Raw genomic sequence first — 15,459 nt, 5'->3', positions numbered from 1 at the left:
AAGCCCTGAGGCCCTACACTGGAGCAGAAACTGAGTTATCACAGCTTTAGGGCTTCAGGCAGGAGCAACCTTTCAGTATTGCTCAGAGCTCAGCAGCTGCACAGGGAGAAAGCAGGGCACACATTAATGGAAAACTTTTATTAGAAAAAAATCCTTCAATAGACTGTTTCCTTTCTTCCTCTCCTATTCTTATAAGAAACATACTGTAGCTGAAACTTGCAAAATTCTGAAAAAAAGGTGACAGTTATTGTATAAAACTTACAAATTCCATTCCTGCATGTGCTCAGGGACCTCTCCTGTCACAGGCTGCCCCATGGCAGGTATTCCTGGCTGTAAGAGAGGCTGTGTGCATGCAGGTGCAGCCAGCATGCTGGAAGGAGTCTGAGAAAAATAGCACTTGGTTGAGTTGTTTGTGAGGCCATGATGTGTTCTGTGACCTGTCACAGAGAACCACGTACAACCTGAGCTGGGAGATTTCTCCGCTGCCTCCCACAGCTCTGCTGGCTTTGGGGTGAAGCAAAATGTTCTCAGCCTAAACTGTGCTTTCCTTAACACTCATAGAAAATGCTGGTGTGAGCTAGAAGCCTCCCAAGCCCTTGGCTGGCAGCAGCCCAGTATTAAGACAAAATCAGTGGGAGAACTTGGTGGGTTAAATCTGCACTTTCCACTGCTCTGAACCTCCAAAGTCAGACCAGCACCAGCTGCATCTGACAGTAGGTGTACAGAGGCTCTAGCCAGTATAAATCCTATTTACAGGAAGTGCTAAAAAATTAATGTGAAAAATTCCAACTTGGTATGAAGCTTGCTGGTGAAGGTGCTGGGGACTCCCCTTCTCTGCCGCGGGAGTTAATCCGTCACTTCGCTGTAATAATATTTCTGGGCAGCGTCCGTCATCTTCCAGTCAGCAGCCCGGAACTCGATGATCTCCAGCAGCAGGAGCTGGGACAGGGAGCTGAGCCCCTCCTGCAGAAGGAAGCCATCTCGGAGGAGGGAGAAGAGCTCATCCATCCGCTGGGAATTCATCTTCTCCAGCTGCTCACCGATGCGGTGGAGCTGCAGGACCAAGCAGTCCACCTTCAGAAGGAAGAGCAGATGGCTGAACACAAAGCAATGGAGGCTCCTCTGCACCCCCTGGGCTGTGCTTTTTACAGGTCCTTGGCAGGACAACAGGCACATCAGCAGCTCTTCCCTGCACTCACCTCCTCCTCCTTCTGCAGGCTGTCGGGCTGTGCCAACCGGAACAGGCAGTCGTACACAGGGTTCACCAGAGCCATCATGGGCATGTTGTTCACCTGCAAGGAGAAGGAACATCATCAGCCTGGAGCCAGAAAGGAGTCTGCAGCTATTTTAAATAGTTATTCCCTTGCTGCACTCCAAAGGAGAATGGAGCAGGATTTAGCTGTGCTGTATTAGTGGGATTTACATCAGAGATCAGACAATTGAGTCTCCAGGAAGCAGAGGAGCTGAACAAATGATGTAAAAAACATCTATTTTTAAATGTAAGCAGGTAGTCGTGGGAAATATACCTGTTCCAACAGTATTTTTCCTGCCTGCAGCTCTACTTGCATCATTTTTACATCTACTCCAAGCAGGAATTCAAAGTTCACACACTGCACAAAGGCCTGAAGGCAAACTCCGTCAGCAAACTCCACAGCAACTAAACCAGTGCAATCTGGGACATCTGGGAGCAGGCAAATCGGGATTTCAAACACCAGGTACAAAATGAGGAAGCTGAGACTTTGTGACTGTTCCTGAAGACTTCCTCTGCTTCTCCAAGCCTGTAGGTAGCACGAGCCCTGACAGCATCCTTGTGCGGAGAACCAGCTCTGGCCCCCATGGCCCTGGGGCTCTGTACAACACGCACCCAACACTCCTGCCCTGGTATCCTGGGATGCCCAGGCCCTTCTGGCACTCCAGGCAGCAGCAGCTGGGTGCTCCTGCTCCAGCTCCTCACCCTCAGGTAGTCGAAGATGTTGCAGATGAAGGTGACGTAGCAGATCCAGGCCTGGAGTGAGCGGGTGCGCAGCTCCTCCCTGTCCTTGTACTCCTGCTGCAGCCGGTTCAGCAGGCTCCTCCGGAAGATGCTCTGGCCAACTTGTTTGCTCTCTGCCTACGAGCCCACAAAAGCAGGATGGAGGGATGAAACAGGGCTGCCAGAGGGGCAGGGGGATGCAGAACCACACAGATACCCTGCTGTGATTCCCGGAGAGGCAGAAAAGCTGCAACTCGCTGCCTGTGCCAGCCCACTGCTCCTCTGGATGCTGCCACTGCATGGGGCAAGTGGGAAGAGAGGAGAGAAGAGGGAGAGGGAGAGGAGAGATGGCCAAGGGGTCAGAGCACGTGGCTGGGGCAAAGCCCTTCCTGGCCCAGCCCAGGGACAACCCACACAACACAGCCCAGGTGTTTCGCCGTCCAGACACGAGCTCTCACCTGGATGATGGTGTAACAGATGCGCCCAGCCTCCTTGCTGAACACACAGTCTTTGAGGGACTGGTCCACTATAATGTTGGCCACTTTCTCCAGGTCCACGTTACTGGGGTCTGCAGAGAAGAGAAACACTGTCAGGACGCAGCCCTCTTTGGCCCCTGATTGCTCTGGGGTACCTGGAAAGCAACCAAGGTCTGTGCAGGGCCCGGTACAGTCACGTTAAATGGTGCAGAAACTGTGCGTGGCAGAGGAGTTCATAAAAACCTGCTGACCTTTGAGGGCTGTTTTCAGCAGCTTCTGAGTCTCGGAGTCGAAGGACTGTATTTTGTACTCTTCTTTGCCTGTTTCCCCCATGACTGGTTTCCTCCAAGGGCAAGAGTCAGGGCAATGGATGAGCTAGTGACAGTCCCTGGGGAGGGAGCACACAGAGCTTAGTTGGACAGAGGCAAAGCTTCACCCATTTGCCATTCCACAAATCCCAGGTAGTGCTGGAGCACAGGCTGTTTCCTGACAGCTCCCCACCCCAAGGAAACTCCTCTTTTATTAGGGCACCAACTCCAGCCCTAGATCCAGGCAAATCCTCATTCCCACATCTTATAAAGCCTTGTTTCCTACCAGCTGATGATAGAACTTCATCTTCAGAGTCTTTATATTTTTCTGATATATGTTACAGGCAAAGCAGACCCAAAATACACCTATCTCACCTCAGAATATTTCCCTGTGGCTGTATCACAGGGAAGCACACACTGCTCCCTTGGGCCTTGGAAACACCAATTCAGCTGCTTTCTTACAAAAATCTAGCAAGAATCAAAGCCAGCACAAAAGCATCTAACACATGCTCACCAGAGCACCTCTCCTGCACCAGAGCCAGGCTCCCTCAGTTCCCAGCACAGCACAGCAAACTCAGCAGCCAAATCCCCAACAGCAACAGCTCCCATCTCATTCCTCTGCAGTCAAGCACTGCTCTGCAGCACCAACAGTGCTCCTAACTAGTCTCTAAATTGATTTTCTTCTGCTTCGTGACACAATGAAGACAGCAAGAGGGTACGCACGGGACAGAGAGAAACGGCTTGCTCACACAGGATCTGCTGGATGGAAATGCAGGGCTGGCCAGACCGACAGCACAAACACGAGAAGGCAATCAGCCAAATGAGTTTTGCCAGCTCGTCGAAATTCCTCGGCCATTACTCACCCCCCTCTGCAAACAGGTCCCTACCCAGATCAAAGCCCAAGAGCCTTTAGGGGCATGGGACAGGTACAGTGGGCAGACCCTTCACACACAGCACAACAGTTACTCACAGCAGAGAGCAGCCATGGGGGTGACCACCTGCCGACACTGCTCTCGCACTCAAAGCTCTCACCTACCCTGGGACTGGCACTCGGGTTTCTTTCCCAGGTGGATTCACAAGCAGCTGGGTGCCCTCCGTGCCATGCCTAGTTGGCAAACACGTTGCTAGCCGACCTCTCGTCTCTCTGCATCTGGACTAATGCCATGCTGCACTGCTAGTGGAGCAGCCCGAGATCACCAGCAGCCCCGTGTCCCACCGGCAGCATCTCCACGCAGAAGGAACCTGGCGAGAGCTCAGTGCCTCACGCAGCACAGCGGGAAGCGCCCGAGCCCGTCTGGCAGCGTCTGTACCGCCGCTGCCCAGCCCCTCTCCCGAAGCTTCCGTCCCCACGGCTCCCTGGGATGGCCACGGCTGCTTTGAACTGCTGTGCCAAATAACCCTGCCTAGAGCAAACCACAGCGTGTGAACACCGAGCCAGCCAGGTCTCGTCAGCACTAGAGACTCTGCTGCCAGCACCTCCTCGTCTGAAGGGCTGGTAGCAGTGGATGACATGGGGCACCTGTAGGCACCGACTGCTCCTCTGCCACTGGCCCCTGCTAAACGAGCCGCCCCGGGGACTGACACAGTTGGAGTAGGCACCCTCAATGTGCCGGTGATCCATCAGCTCAAGTGCCAGGGCACCTATGACCCGCGGGGTCACACCTGGCCGTATGGGCTGGACAAATCCTGACCACTACAAGGAGAGGGAGCAGTGCAGAGTCTCCTCTGCCACCCCATAGTATCTGCCCCAGGGGCTCTGCCAGCCCCCGGGACTCCCATCCCATCCCCGCCGAGCCGCACGTGGAACTTCCCAGCGCCGAGACGCCTCTTGCCCGGGGCAGCTGGACCACCGGAGCCCCCAGGAACCGCCGCCGCCGCCTCCCGTCGCTCCAACCCCGCGGCTGGCACAAGCCCAAGGGCCACCGGACGGAGGGACAGGCGGATCCCGGGGAAAGCAGCCCCCGCGCTGCCCCGGGCCGGGCAGGGGGAGCCGGGCGCAGCCCCACCGACCTGCCGGCCGCCCCCGCTGTGTCCTCCGGCCGCCGGGGCATCGCCGGCACCTCCCGAGCCCCGCGCCCTCCCGGCACGGCCCAGGTTTCCTCTTAGGTCATTTCCTCGCCCGAGCCGGGGGAGGGACGGGCCGGGACGGGCGGGGGAGTGGCGGCAGCTGCGGCAGCGCCACCGCCTGCGAGCGCCGGGGCACGGCGGGCTGAGCCCCGGGTACGGCTGGCTGCTCCTCGGGAAACTCCCGGGCTGCCCCGGGCACGGGCGGCTGCCCCTCCAGACACCCTCCCGCGCACGGCCGGCTGCCCCCCGTTCCCCTGGGCACCCCCGGGCACGGGCGGCTGCTCCCGGGTGCCTCCCCAGACACCCCCAGGGCACGGCCGCTGCTTTTCCGACTCTCCCCCCGCCCCCGGCAGGTCGCGGGCAGCACTCACCCCTCTGTCCTGGTCCCCCGCGGGGCTGTCCCGGCGCTCTACGGGTGATAACGGCGTGAATTCCGCCCTTCTCTCCGGGCCAGGGCAGGCTGCAGCCGAGTGGTATTAAAAACTGAGTAGAAAAAAGTCAGGAAAGGGGAGATGCACTATACCAATGCACTGCAACAAGAGCTGAGTATGGTATAACATACTTCACGTTTTTCCTCTCAAATCTCAACCATTTCACGAGGGAAGACCCCGCAGGGGGTGAAGCCTTCACAGCAGAGCAGCCAGGCTGCTGAAACCAGAGAATGGCTGAGGGAACACAGAACAGTTTGGGAACATTCTTGCTAGCACTGCATGGCCTGGCTGAATACAAAGCCTGAACTCACCCACCGAGGGTGTGAGGCTCAGAACTGGCCACCGCAGTTCCAAAAGCCCCTCCAGGACACAGCAGTGGGACTGGGCTGCACAAATCCCCCTTGGCCGATCCCTTTTGGTGCAGTTCTCAACAGCGATACCCAACACAGAGGGTACCGTTCTGCCTACTGCTGAGGAGCATCCACAAGCAGGCAGTGGGAAGGGAAATCCAAAAGGCTCCTGTTGCCCCACGCTCTGGGCCCTGATTATCCTTTCCTTCAGGAAGGCCACGTTGTTCCTGCGGGGTCCAGCACAGGCACAAAGAGGATAGGAATAAACCAACTGCAGCCAGACATGTACATAACAAAATATTTAATGTACCTTGTCTCAAAGGTAGGCACACACTGTGCGTGTTGTGCTCGGACGCCTTCAGAAAACAGCAGCTGCAAAATATCCACTCAGGCAACACAGCAAAATGCCACAGTTACAGTTTCTACATCACAAGAGAAACTTAAATCCAAATTAAATACGATCCATTCCAGTCCCGACTGTAAAACATTAATTTCTTGTCAAAAATGATGCTGTGCAGCTCTGGATGAGCATCCTGAGAGTGGGACTGTCCTAGGAAGTCGGTGAGGCAGCCAGCGCTGCAGGAAGCAGCATGTTCCTCGCAGATCTTGTGCGTCCGAGGCCGGCTCAGTGCTGTGGTGGAGCTGCAAACAACCACGGCACAACTCCTCGCCTGTGCTCTGCCTGCTAAGGAGCTTTTGGACGTTCTGATGGTAAAAGGCACTAGAAGAAAACAAACGCAACTGCTGAGCAGCTTGTGAGGTGAACTGCAGGCAAATCCCTGGTGATAGGATTAGCTTGGAAAGAAATCCCAATGGCCAAAACTGGCCAAGTCTCACAGCGAGGCACTTGCTGCGTTGAGTCACTTCACACTAAACGGGAGGGCGCAGCTTCCAAGAGCAAATCTGTGCCAGCACATGGGAGAACAAGGTGACCACAGATCTCTCACACCTCCTGCTCCTCTAATTTTAAGAAATTTAGCTCCTAACAGTGTGCATTTTGGCAGAGCAGCATGACAAATAAGACCTGTCCTCCTAGTGCTTCATTCAGCCTCAATCCCGCAGAGAAAACAACATTCCTCTTAGAGTGCTTTCCCCAGCAAAGTGCACATGAGAAATCTGTGAGGGACAGGTGCAGCTGATCAGAGGTGAGTGATGAAGTGACTGTTGGATGCAGCTCCTAATATTGTTGAGGTTTTCATGTCTTTCTCCCTCTCACTGGAAGCCCAGATGCCCTTATGGGCCTGCAATATTTGTGACTCGCAGCCCAAAGTCCTCCGACCAGAGAGTGTCTCTTCCACAGCCTGGGCCAGACAGACACAACTTGAACTCCGGCTGTGCCATCTGTTGGGTGGAGGCAAGCTCAGTTAATGCAGAGTGGAGGAAAAAACTACCCCAGAGAGGAAAAGCTGCTCCATACTCTCCAGTGCTACCCTCTCTGTGGAGCAGCCAAGCTGCCCATGCCCATCACCCCAAACTCCACAGAAGCCTCGAGGAACGTCATCTTACCAGAGCACAGATCTTCCTGTTCTTTCCCACTGCTGAGTTCCCAACCAGTTTCCCCCTATTTAGTGCAGTTTAACAGCAGCTCTTTGACATAAAGTGGAAAACAAGTCTTGCAATGTTTAGACAGGACGGACGAGTCCCCATTTCCTAAGGAAGCCTAGGTCAGCACTGAACATTTTCTGCTGTGGCCTGTCCCTGCTAACCATGACGACATTCCTCTCACCAGCAACAAAAGACAATAACAAACCCAACCTGTTTGTGTCTGTTTTGAAAGGAGACATTTCTCTCCCTCAGAAGGATGTCATGAGGCCGAGTTCATTACTCCTTATGATGTCTTTCCAACAGCAACAGGTGAACAATAAACAAAGGCTAAACATTGTTAAGAAGATTTTGAGGAATCTCAGCCTAAATAACACAGGAAAATGCCAACAGGATTGAGGTGCTTGGAGAAACTCACTCCACATTTTCTGCATTGTCTCCTCTAAACAAAACAGCCATTTTTAGAGTACATGCAGCTCTCTCTGCCTCTTTAAGACTCACATATTGGCCTCCTGCCTGACACCAACACTGCTCAATGAACTTAATTTTACGCAGCTCAGTCACCTGCAGTGAAACGGCCACTTTGTACTCCAAGATCTCAAACCCACAGCAGACACAAAGTTATTTGGCCTGGATTTGCAAGGAATTTCTCCAGATACCTCAGCCACCAGTGAAACAGCTGTTCTCTAAAAACAGCCTCTCACAATAGCTCAGGATAAGTGAGCAATGCTGATATGCTCAAAATCGCCAGGAGAAGTTGCGTCAACGGAATGGAATTGGTCACACTGGAATTTGGCCAGACCATTTGGGATTAACACCCTGAATACTGCAAAAGAGCTGGGAAAGCTCTGTGTTAAGAGAAGAACCATCAAACCATCCTCCAAATAACTGCAGTGCTCTGCCTTATCCACCCCTCGCAGATGACTAACGTGCTTTTGTGGGCAGGGTTCAGAACTCTGCCTTCCACACAGTCCAACCACACCCTGCTAGGCTTGAAAAAACACAGAATAAAAGAGGAGGAAGAAAGTAATTTTCCTCTTTTCCACTGTTACATAAATCACAGTTGTTGGTAGGTTGTTTTGTTGGGTTTTTTAACCTCTCATAAAACCTTTGAAACTCCAGAAAAAAACCACTTTTCCATCTCTAATTCAATCACCCATGTGAAACACCACACTCAGCCAACCAATTCCCATTTGATGTTCATTCCTTTCACTTCAGCAAATCTTGTCAAAACATTTTCATCTGCTAGCACCAGTATGGGACTGAGGTTCTGAAATACAGAAATACTTGCTAGACACAAACGTGCTCAAACGTGCTATATTAAATAAATAATAATAAAAATACTACTAGTTTCCACAGGACTTTCCCTTCATTATTTAGAGTAATTACTTCTTAACTCTATACAGCATTAGTTTACTCACTGCTTTGAAGCAAAGAACCCTGAAGTAAGAATTGGGTTTGTGTGTTGAATCCCATCAGAGTGGGGCTCTTAATATGCAGGTTTGCTTGTAAAAAGTGTGAGTGAGACACTGCAAACCTCTAAGATATGTATGGCCACACACCCAGGAAGTGAAATGGGAATTCAGGATACAATCAAGCTGACTGGAGTTAAAGGAAGAACAAGTCTGGTCCACAGCATGATCAGAGAAGATGCTGTGTTTAAGATGACAGAGAATGCACAGCCAGCAAGTGGTGACCAAGCAGCAGCAGCTGGCAGCAAAGGAAAGGAAAACAGAGGGTCTGTGTACTAACGTGGCTTTACCCGACTTCACAGCAGCAGGACAGAGTGACCTGTGCAACACTGAGACAAGAATCTGGTGCAAACAGCAGGCACAGAGCAAGGGAATAAAGCTGTGCAGATGCAGTGCTAGGAAGTGGTGTTTGGCTGGTTAAGCAGCACTAGGCTGGGCCAGGATCCCTGCTCTGGGATCCAGGGCGAGCTCAGGGATTCACCAGCTTTATGGGTGCCTTTCCAGAGCACAGGCCTTGCTAGGGAGTGGTCTGTTGGTTCCCCCTCTCCCCACTGAATGTGCACTGATATGAGAGGAGACAGAAGAAAAGTGCTCTGTTGAACAGCTTCCAGCCAAGCAGCTCAGTGTCTCCAGCAGAACTGCAGTCGCCTTCTCCTTCTGCTTGGTCCCAGGAGGTGATTCCCCACAGGCTGGGGGAGCTCCGACATTTCCAACACGCTCGTGACAGAGCAGGGCCATCAGTCTCCCCTCCTGAGGAGAACAGCAGGCAGCCGCACACATCCCTTTCAGCCTTCCTTCCTCCTTGTGCTCTCAGGGCTCTTCAGGGCGCACAGGAGGCCGCAGAACAGCTCATACCAAAAGAAGATGAGGCCAGTGGAGAAGGCAGCCTTCAGTAAGCTGGGAGAGAGGCCCTTGAAGAACCCACCTGGGCCCTCCTCTTGCATGATCTGCCTCATGCAGTCCAGGAGACCCCCGTACGTCCGCACCTGGGAGAGAAATGACAACAAGGTTAAACAAGAAAACTTCAGGACAAATGGAAAAACCCACAAAGATCTCCAAACTATACCACAGAAACATTATCTTGACATGCAGCCTGGAGATGCCTTTCTGGAAAATATTAAAACTAACTGAAAGTTTTAGAGACAGTTTAGAGAGAGCAGGATAGAGGAAATGTACACATTTAGGGTCAGCAATGGTTTATGCACATCATTCATTGAATGGCTGTAAAACCTCTGCATGCAACAACAGCATGACTTTAAATTTATGGCACAGGTTTGTGAAGTCATTATTTCAGATTGTGCGGCTGCTGTTTTCTATCCCCTTCACTCTCTAAGAAGGGACATTTTTGAGTTTTCTGACAGAAAGAAAACACAGTTACAGCACTTAGAAGTTTCCAAATTAGCTGTCTGCATGTCGTTGTGTTACACTGTGCAGTTTTAACATCTTGTGACACATCAATGCTAAGAACAAATTCTGTATCTCACTGCAAGAGGAAAAGCATCCAATGCAATGGGCTGAGACATCCAAATCCTATTCCAGAATTTCTTACGGTACAGACTGATTTCCTTCTCAGATCCAAGGAATTTTAAGGAAAAGAGAAAATTTCCATGTTTCATGGAAAAAAAGAGAAAGTTCCTTGAAAGATCTGTATTTGTCTTCAAGTGTATTTCAAGGTGGTAACAATGGTGCTAAAGAACACCAGAGTATTTAATTAGCTTTGAATTTCAGGCCATTTTCATACAAAAGACACATGCTGAACACTTGGTGCCTATTCCTTGCGCCAAAATATTAATTGCAGAAGAGGAGCCTGACAGCCAAGTGACCCCAGCACAGAGCCAGTGTCATCCTCTGCTAGTAATTGGTTCTGGATCAGAAATACCAAGCTGCAACTAGAAAAGTAAAGTAAATCAAAACCCCCTTTGCCTGCCTGACTCACCCCCAGCTCCAAGACATAGTTGATGGAGAGGGATGACAAGCCAGAGCACAGGTATGTTGGACAGTGTCATAAAATAAACCCAGTATGTTCATGCATAAATTCACATTATTAACGAGACCAATGCTCAGTGGCAGCTCCCAACCCCAACATGAACTCAACAGGTACCACTGGTGGATTGTCACTGCATTCCAGTGCACTGGACTAGCTCCATTCTCAGGAAAATCCACCACTTCCAACATTTCTCACCTGCCCAAAGGCTGCCCGAGCATCCTCAAAGCCACCCACTTGCAGTCGCTTTTTGACCACATCCAAAGGGTACGTGAGGGTTTTGCTGACGACTCCAGCACAGCTACCACAAACAAGGTTTTTAACATTGCCTGAGAAGCAAAAAAGGAAAAGCATAGCAATGAGGGAAAAGAGAGGATTAGCAGGGAATTCTGATTAAAGATCATACAAGGTAAGTTAAAAATCACTTTTCACAAGAAGTAAGGTCAAAAAAGTCCTCTGAAGTTACATCACCTCTTCTGCATAGTTTGGGCCAAAGAATCTCAAGCTCTATTTTTTCAGGGTTGCAGTGTCTGTTGGAATCAGAGGACCAGCTCCTCTTGGTCCATTACAGTGACTAATGGTTTTGCTCTTCTCAAAAAACCCCAATCTCCAGTCACCAGACAACTTGCTGACAGTGGATGGAAAAGTTTTCATGCCCCGCCCCAGTAAAAGCCTGATCACTGGAAATCTTGCACCCCTGACTGCTCAGGCTGATTTATTCTGGATTGGAATGTCACAAGCTGACACTGCCTGATGATTTCAGAGGCTTGTGGGAAAGGAGTTCTGTATTAGACTCTTTCCTGATAAACACGAGCCCCCAGCACAAAACCACCATCAGCCTCTGCCACCTACAATTAAATATGCAGACAGGATATTGAAAAGTCTAGTTCCTCTGCTGAAGAGATTCCATTGAGGAACAAAGCCACGCTGCTGCTGCATCCCTCTCTCTCAAAGAGGCACAGGTATCTAGAACTGCTAAGATGACAGGTTGCATCAGGATGAGGTTCTCTTGCAATGGAGCTAGAAACCAACATAAAAACATCAAATCAAGAGCCTAGCAGCTTTAAAGAAGACTAAATAAATCCTCTTCTCTAATAGCTGTGCTGGAATTTGCAGGCAGATTTACTAAGGAAATCCAAGAATCCTGTCCCCACAGCACTAATGAAACAGAGAAGGGTTATGCCAGCACTGTCTTCCCACAGTATCAGTAACGTGACACTGCTCAAGAAAGAGCACCTGGCCTGTGACACTTCACTTTCCCATCCACCCACTTCCATCACGGTTATTCCACAATGGAAGCTGTTTGTGAACTCCATTGGACTTAATGTGGCATTTCGGTGCAGGGCTAAGAATGAGAGGTGGGAAATTGAGATACTTTTCAGATGTTGCACCAAAAAACGTGAAAGGACTAACAGAGCTTACATCAGTCACACAAACCAGCATTCATCCTCTTTCTCTCCTGACTGCAGCCATCACTGTCCCAAGTTCCTACCTCCATTCTTTCCTTCAGCTGGAATCACACATCTGGAAAACTGCTGCAGGATGTTGTAGAAGAAGAACTGGAGACCAGCATATGGGAAGATAGCAACGAGTGTGGGGGTCAAACCTCTGTAGAAAGTCCGAGGCCCTTCTGTCTGGTACATGGTCACCACTGCATGGCGAAGGTTGCGGTAAATCTGGACAACAAGGAAGAGGCTGAGTGACTCTCCAGTGAACTTAAAACCAGCAAAACAAAGGTCAGGTCATTTCCCAGCAATGGGTATAGGAATTTCCCACTGCCCAAAATACAACTGACTGTCCTCAGCACAAAGTGATGAGCAAGGTGATTTTCCACACCCTCAGTGTTCTGTGCTAAGCCCTTGTGACTTACAAGAAACAAGGCACAGAGCTGAGTCCTGAGACCAGCTACATCACAGACATGATTATTTTTCTTTTAACAGCACTTAACTCCTGCAACACAGTTCATATACAGGCAAAGTACAGAAATGGCTCTGGTAAAAATCGATCTCATTATTACAGACCTATTTAGCACAGAGACCAATTTTTGTGTAAATAAGAACACGAAGCACAGGTGAAAGGTGACTGGTTTCAAGTATCATCCCCATCATTATCTAAACATGACTCTCTGCATGTGGAAAGTTTCAAAAATGCAATGTTCAACACCCTGGGGAGTGGGTTCTATAAAGGGTCAACAGCGAAAGCAAAACTGAGTTATCCTGTTAAGGACAGTTTCTCCTTTCTGGATCACCTGTCAGGATCAGAAGCAGCAAAACACAATTAGGAAAGCTGTGTCAACAGCACAGAGGATAACTGGGCAACAGTGCAAACACTGCCCGTAACAGCACCTGCTCCTTCATTTTAACCCACATGCTGCATGTACTTTCAAACCTCCTGCATCTTCAGACCCGTGAAATATTGCCACTGCTATGGATGACAATTCCAACACGAATGCTAAGCCTCACCTTTGGCTCACCCTGGGCAGCAAAGCGGGTGCGCAGCATGTCCACAGGCTGGACTGCGACCGTGGCTGTGCAGGCAGCCAGGCCCCCGCACACCAGGTGCACCAAGGAGTCGCGGGCGTTGAAGGAGGTGACGTTGTGCACCAGCTCTGTCAGGCTCTCAAACACCATGAACTTGCAGAAACAAACGCACACTGGTCAGGAAGCCGATCCTTAGGACTCACAGAGGTCTCCCACTCTTTCATTTCACCAAGAGCTCCACCCCCCCCACTCGTTACCACCTTCTCTGTCCTTCAAAAGTCCTCCCCAACCTGCAACGTGTAAAAATCACTAAGCAGCCCGGGGAACGCTTGGGATACTCTAGTGTCTAACACTTCTGATAATTCTTGCATTTAGAATCGTGAAAAACTCATTTTAATGTTCTATGTATCCAGAAGAGTGTTCACCATGTCACAAATATGCAGTCCTTTACCCTTTCAGCCACTGCTCCTAAAACTGCTGTTAATGTTTACAAATTAAGCATAACAATGCTGTGTAAAACACCCTCATCAGCTTCACTGATTTTCTCCTAACAAGCCCTGACCAGAAGCAAAATACTGCCCAGGCTTGGGGCATGAACAGCTAAGCAGTGTCAGGAGCAGAGAAGGTTTATCTATGATACCAGATACAGACAGAGTTCAGTTTGCTCTTGCCGTGCTCCAGTCTGTTCAGCAATCTCAGGAATATTAACTTAGGAATTATACACCAGTTTTAGACAGCTACACATCCTTCCCACTCCTGAACACAGCCGGTCTGAGGGAGCAGAGCAGCGTCCTGTGTACATACACTTTGCCCAGGTGATGCCTGGTCGCCTCACCTGAACGGCTCCAAAGCCAACAGAAAGGAACTGAGCGGGAACATGGCCCTTCCAGAAGGCTGTCAAGCCCTCCTCCCGGAAGATGCGCTGCACAGCTTGCAGGATGCCGTGGTACTTGGCCGCGGGGTTTCTGGAGGAGAGCTGCTCGATCTGGAGCTGGAGGAAACGGGAGAAAATATTTTCAATGTCACCCTTCAACATTGGTTCAAGCGTCCAGTTCAGGAATTCACAACCCTGTCAGCCAGCCAATGCTAAGGGATGACATTCTACCCTCCCACAGAATCACAGTCAAGATCTGACTGGGATGTTATTTATGAAGGGCTCTAAAAGAATAAAAACATCCATGAACACAAAGAAACAGGAGGGGATGATGGTGAAATTCAGTCAGATAGTGGAAGTCATTCACAAAAACAGAGAAAGAGAGCGAACTATGAGAAACACAAGATTCCATTCCCACACAAGTTAAGTTATATAAATAGAAGTTGTGGACACAGGATAGCCCTAATTCCTTGCATAACCTGTACACAACGTAGGTGAAGGCTGACGAGCGGATTTAGTGCTCTCTGGTTGCACAAGTGACCTGTTCACCCAGGACACGATCAGCTCTGCTCCCTGACAGGCTCATTCATCCTTGCCCCAGGGCACGCCGCGAGTGAGGTACCTGAAAGCGGATCTTGAGGACATCCAAGGGGCTGACAAGGACCCGAGTGACCAAGCCAGACGCTGATCCTGCTGCAGCCGCTTCCGCCGTAGACACGCACTTGGCTTCGGGGTCGTAACCCACCATGCCTGCCGGCTGTCCTCAGCCTGGGCAGGGGCACAGGGGCAGTGATTCCCCCACACCGAGCCGACAGCCCCTCCCCCCTCACAGAGCCCCCATCCCACAGACCCCTCACGCCAAGGCCCACAGCCCCCTCCTCACTCCAAACCCCCTCCTCACCCCATGGGACACACAGACGCCCCTCTCCACCACTCCCTCTGCCCCGCAGCTGCCGGCCCCGCCCGTGGCAGCCACCGGCGGGGAGTCCAAGCCGGGCCCGGTGGGACCGGGGGTGTCCAGCCCTGGGCCGCCCCGCGCCGCGCCGCCTCACCCGCTGCCGCCAGCTCCGCACTGCGCCTGCGTGCCGCGGGGGCAGCTGGGAGATGTAGTCCCGGGAACGGCGCCCGCGCCGGCCCCGCCCGGAATCCGCACCACGCGCAGGATGGGGCGTTCACAGAACCACGGGATCTACGGGGCTGGAAAAGACCCGAGACCATGGAGTCCAGCCTGTGATCCAACACCACCTTGCCAGCCAGACCATGGCACTGAGTGCCACATCCAGTCTTTCCTTAGACACCTCCAGGGACGGTGACACCGCCCTGGGCCGCCCGTTTCAATGTCTAATCACCCTTTCCATAAAGAAATTCCTCCTGATCTCCAACCTAAAGTTCCCCTGGTGCATCTTAAGATTATGTCCTCCTGTCACTTGTTACCTGGGAGAAGAGCCCGACTCCCACCTGGCTGCACCCTCTTGTCAGGGAGTTGTAGAGAGCAAGGTCACC

At 51.3% G+C, this 15,459-nt stretch overlaps 2 protein-coding genes across 4 annotated transcripts; both read right to left on the bottom strand.

Moving 5' to 3' along the window:
* Nucleotides 1-118: 118 nt before the first annotated feature.
* Nucleotides 119-4,873, bottom strand: MIF4GD (MIF4G domain containing). Its single transcript, XM_039562574.1, has 6 exons — nt 4,767-4,873; nt 2,700-2,836; nt 2,431-2,540; nt 1,955-2,110; nt 1,200-1,292; nt 119-1,074 (listed from the first exon to the last, which is right to left on the bottom strand). Exons 2-6 carry the CDS (start codon nt 2,779-2,781, stop codon nt 847-849), a joined length of 669 nt encoding a protein of 222 aa, XP_039418508.1. The 5' UTR covers nt 2,782-2,836; nt 4,767-4,873; the 3' UTR covers nt 119-846.
* Nucleotides 4,874-5,888: 1,015 nt separating this feature from the next.
* Nucleotides 5,889-15,091, bottom strand: SLC25A19 (solute carrier family 25 member 19). Of its 3 annotated transcripts, none has more exons than XM_039562572.1 (7): nt 14,858-14,997; nt 14,579-14,724; nt 13,918-14,073; nt 13,065-13,235; nt 12,095-12,278; nt 10,801-10,931; nt 5,889-9,604 (listed from the first exon to the last, which is right to left on the bottom strand). In XM_039562572.1, the coding sequence occupies exons 2-7, from the start codon at nt 14,702-14,704 to the stop codon at nt 9,404-9,406; spliced, it is 969 nt and encodes a 322-aa protein (XP_039418506.1). In that variant the 5' UTR covers nt 14,705-14,724; nt 14,858-14,997; the 3' UTR covers nt 5,889-9,403. The 3 variants fall into 3 exon arrangements, with proteins under 3 accessions (XP_039418506.1, XP_039418505.1, XP_010405797.1); XM_039562571.1 differs by lacking the exon at nt 14,858-14,997 and adding an exon at nt 15,009-15,091 and having other exon boundaries at nt 7,363-9,604; XM_010407495.4 differs by lacking the exon at nt 14,858-14,997 and having other exon boundaries at nt 7,363-9,604; nt 14,579-14,763.
* Nucleotides 15,092-15,459: the final 368 nt, after the last annotated feature.

The sequence above is a fragment of the Corvus cornix genome, chromosome 18 (assembly GCF_000738735.6).
Source record: "Corvus cornix cornix isolate S_Up_H32 chromosome 18, ASM73873v5, whole genome shotgun sequence".
Taxonomy (NCBI): Eukaryota; Metazoa; Chordata; class Aves; order Passeriformes; family Corvidae; genus Corvus; species Corvus cornix.
This window is presented reverse-complemented; position numbering and strand designations above follow the sequence as displayed.

What these genes read in the sequence shown, in the direction of transcription:
- MIF4GD (XM_039562574.1), bottom strand. Translation starts at nt 2,781, where the DNA reads ATGGGGGAAACAGGCAAAGAAGAGTACAAAATACAGTCCTTCGACTCC. An exon ending in TCTGTTACACCATCATCCAG is followed by an intron (nt 2,111 to 2,430) that starts GTGAGAGCTCGT and finishes GTGGGCTCGTAG; the next exon opens with GCAGAGAGCAAACAAGTTGG. An exon ending in GCCTGCAGAAGGAGGAGGAG is followed by an intron (nt 1,075 to 1,199) that starts GTGAGTGCAGGG and finishes TTCCTTCTGAAG; the next exon opens with GTGGACTGCTTGGTCCTGCA.
- SLC25A19 (XM_039562571.1), bottom strand. Translation starts at nt 14,704, where the DNA reads ATGGTGGGTTACGACCCCGAAGCCAAGTGCGTGTCTACGGCGGAAGCG. An exon ending in TTGGCTTTGGAGCCGTTCAG is followed by an intron (nt 13,236 to 13,917) that starts GTGAGGCGACCA and finishes TGTTTCTGCAAG; the next exon opens with TTCATGGTGTTTGAGAGCCT. An exon ending in AGCTGAAGGAAAGAATGGAG is followed by an intron (nt 10,932 to 12,094) that starts GTAGGAACTTGG and finishes TTTGCTTCTCAG; the next exon opens with GCAATGTTAAAAACCTTGTT.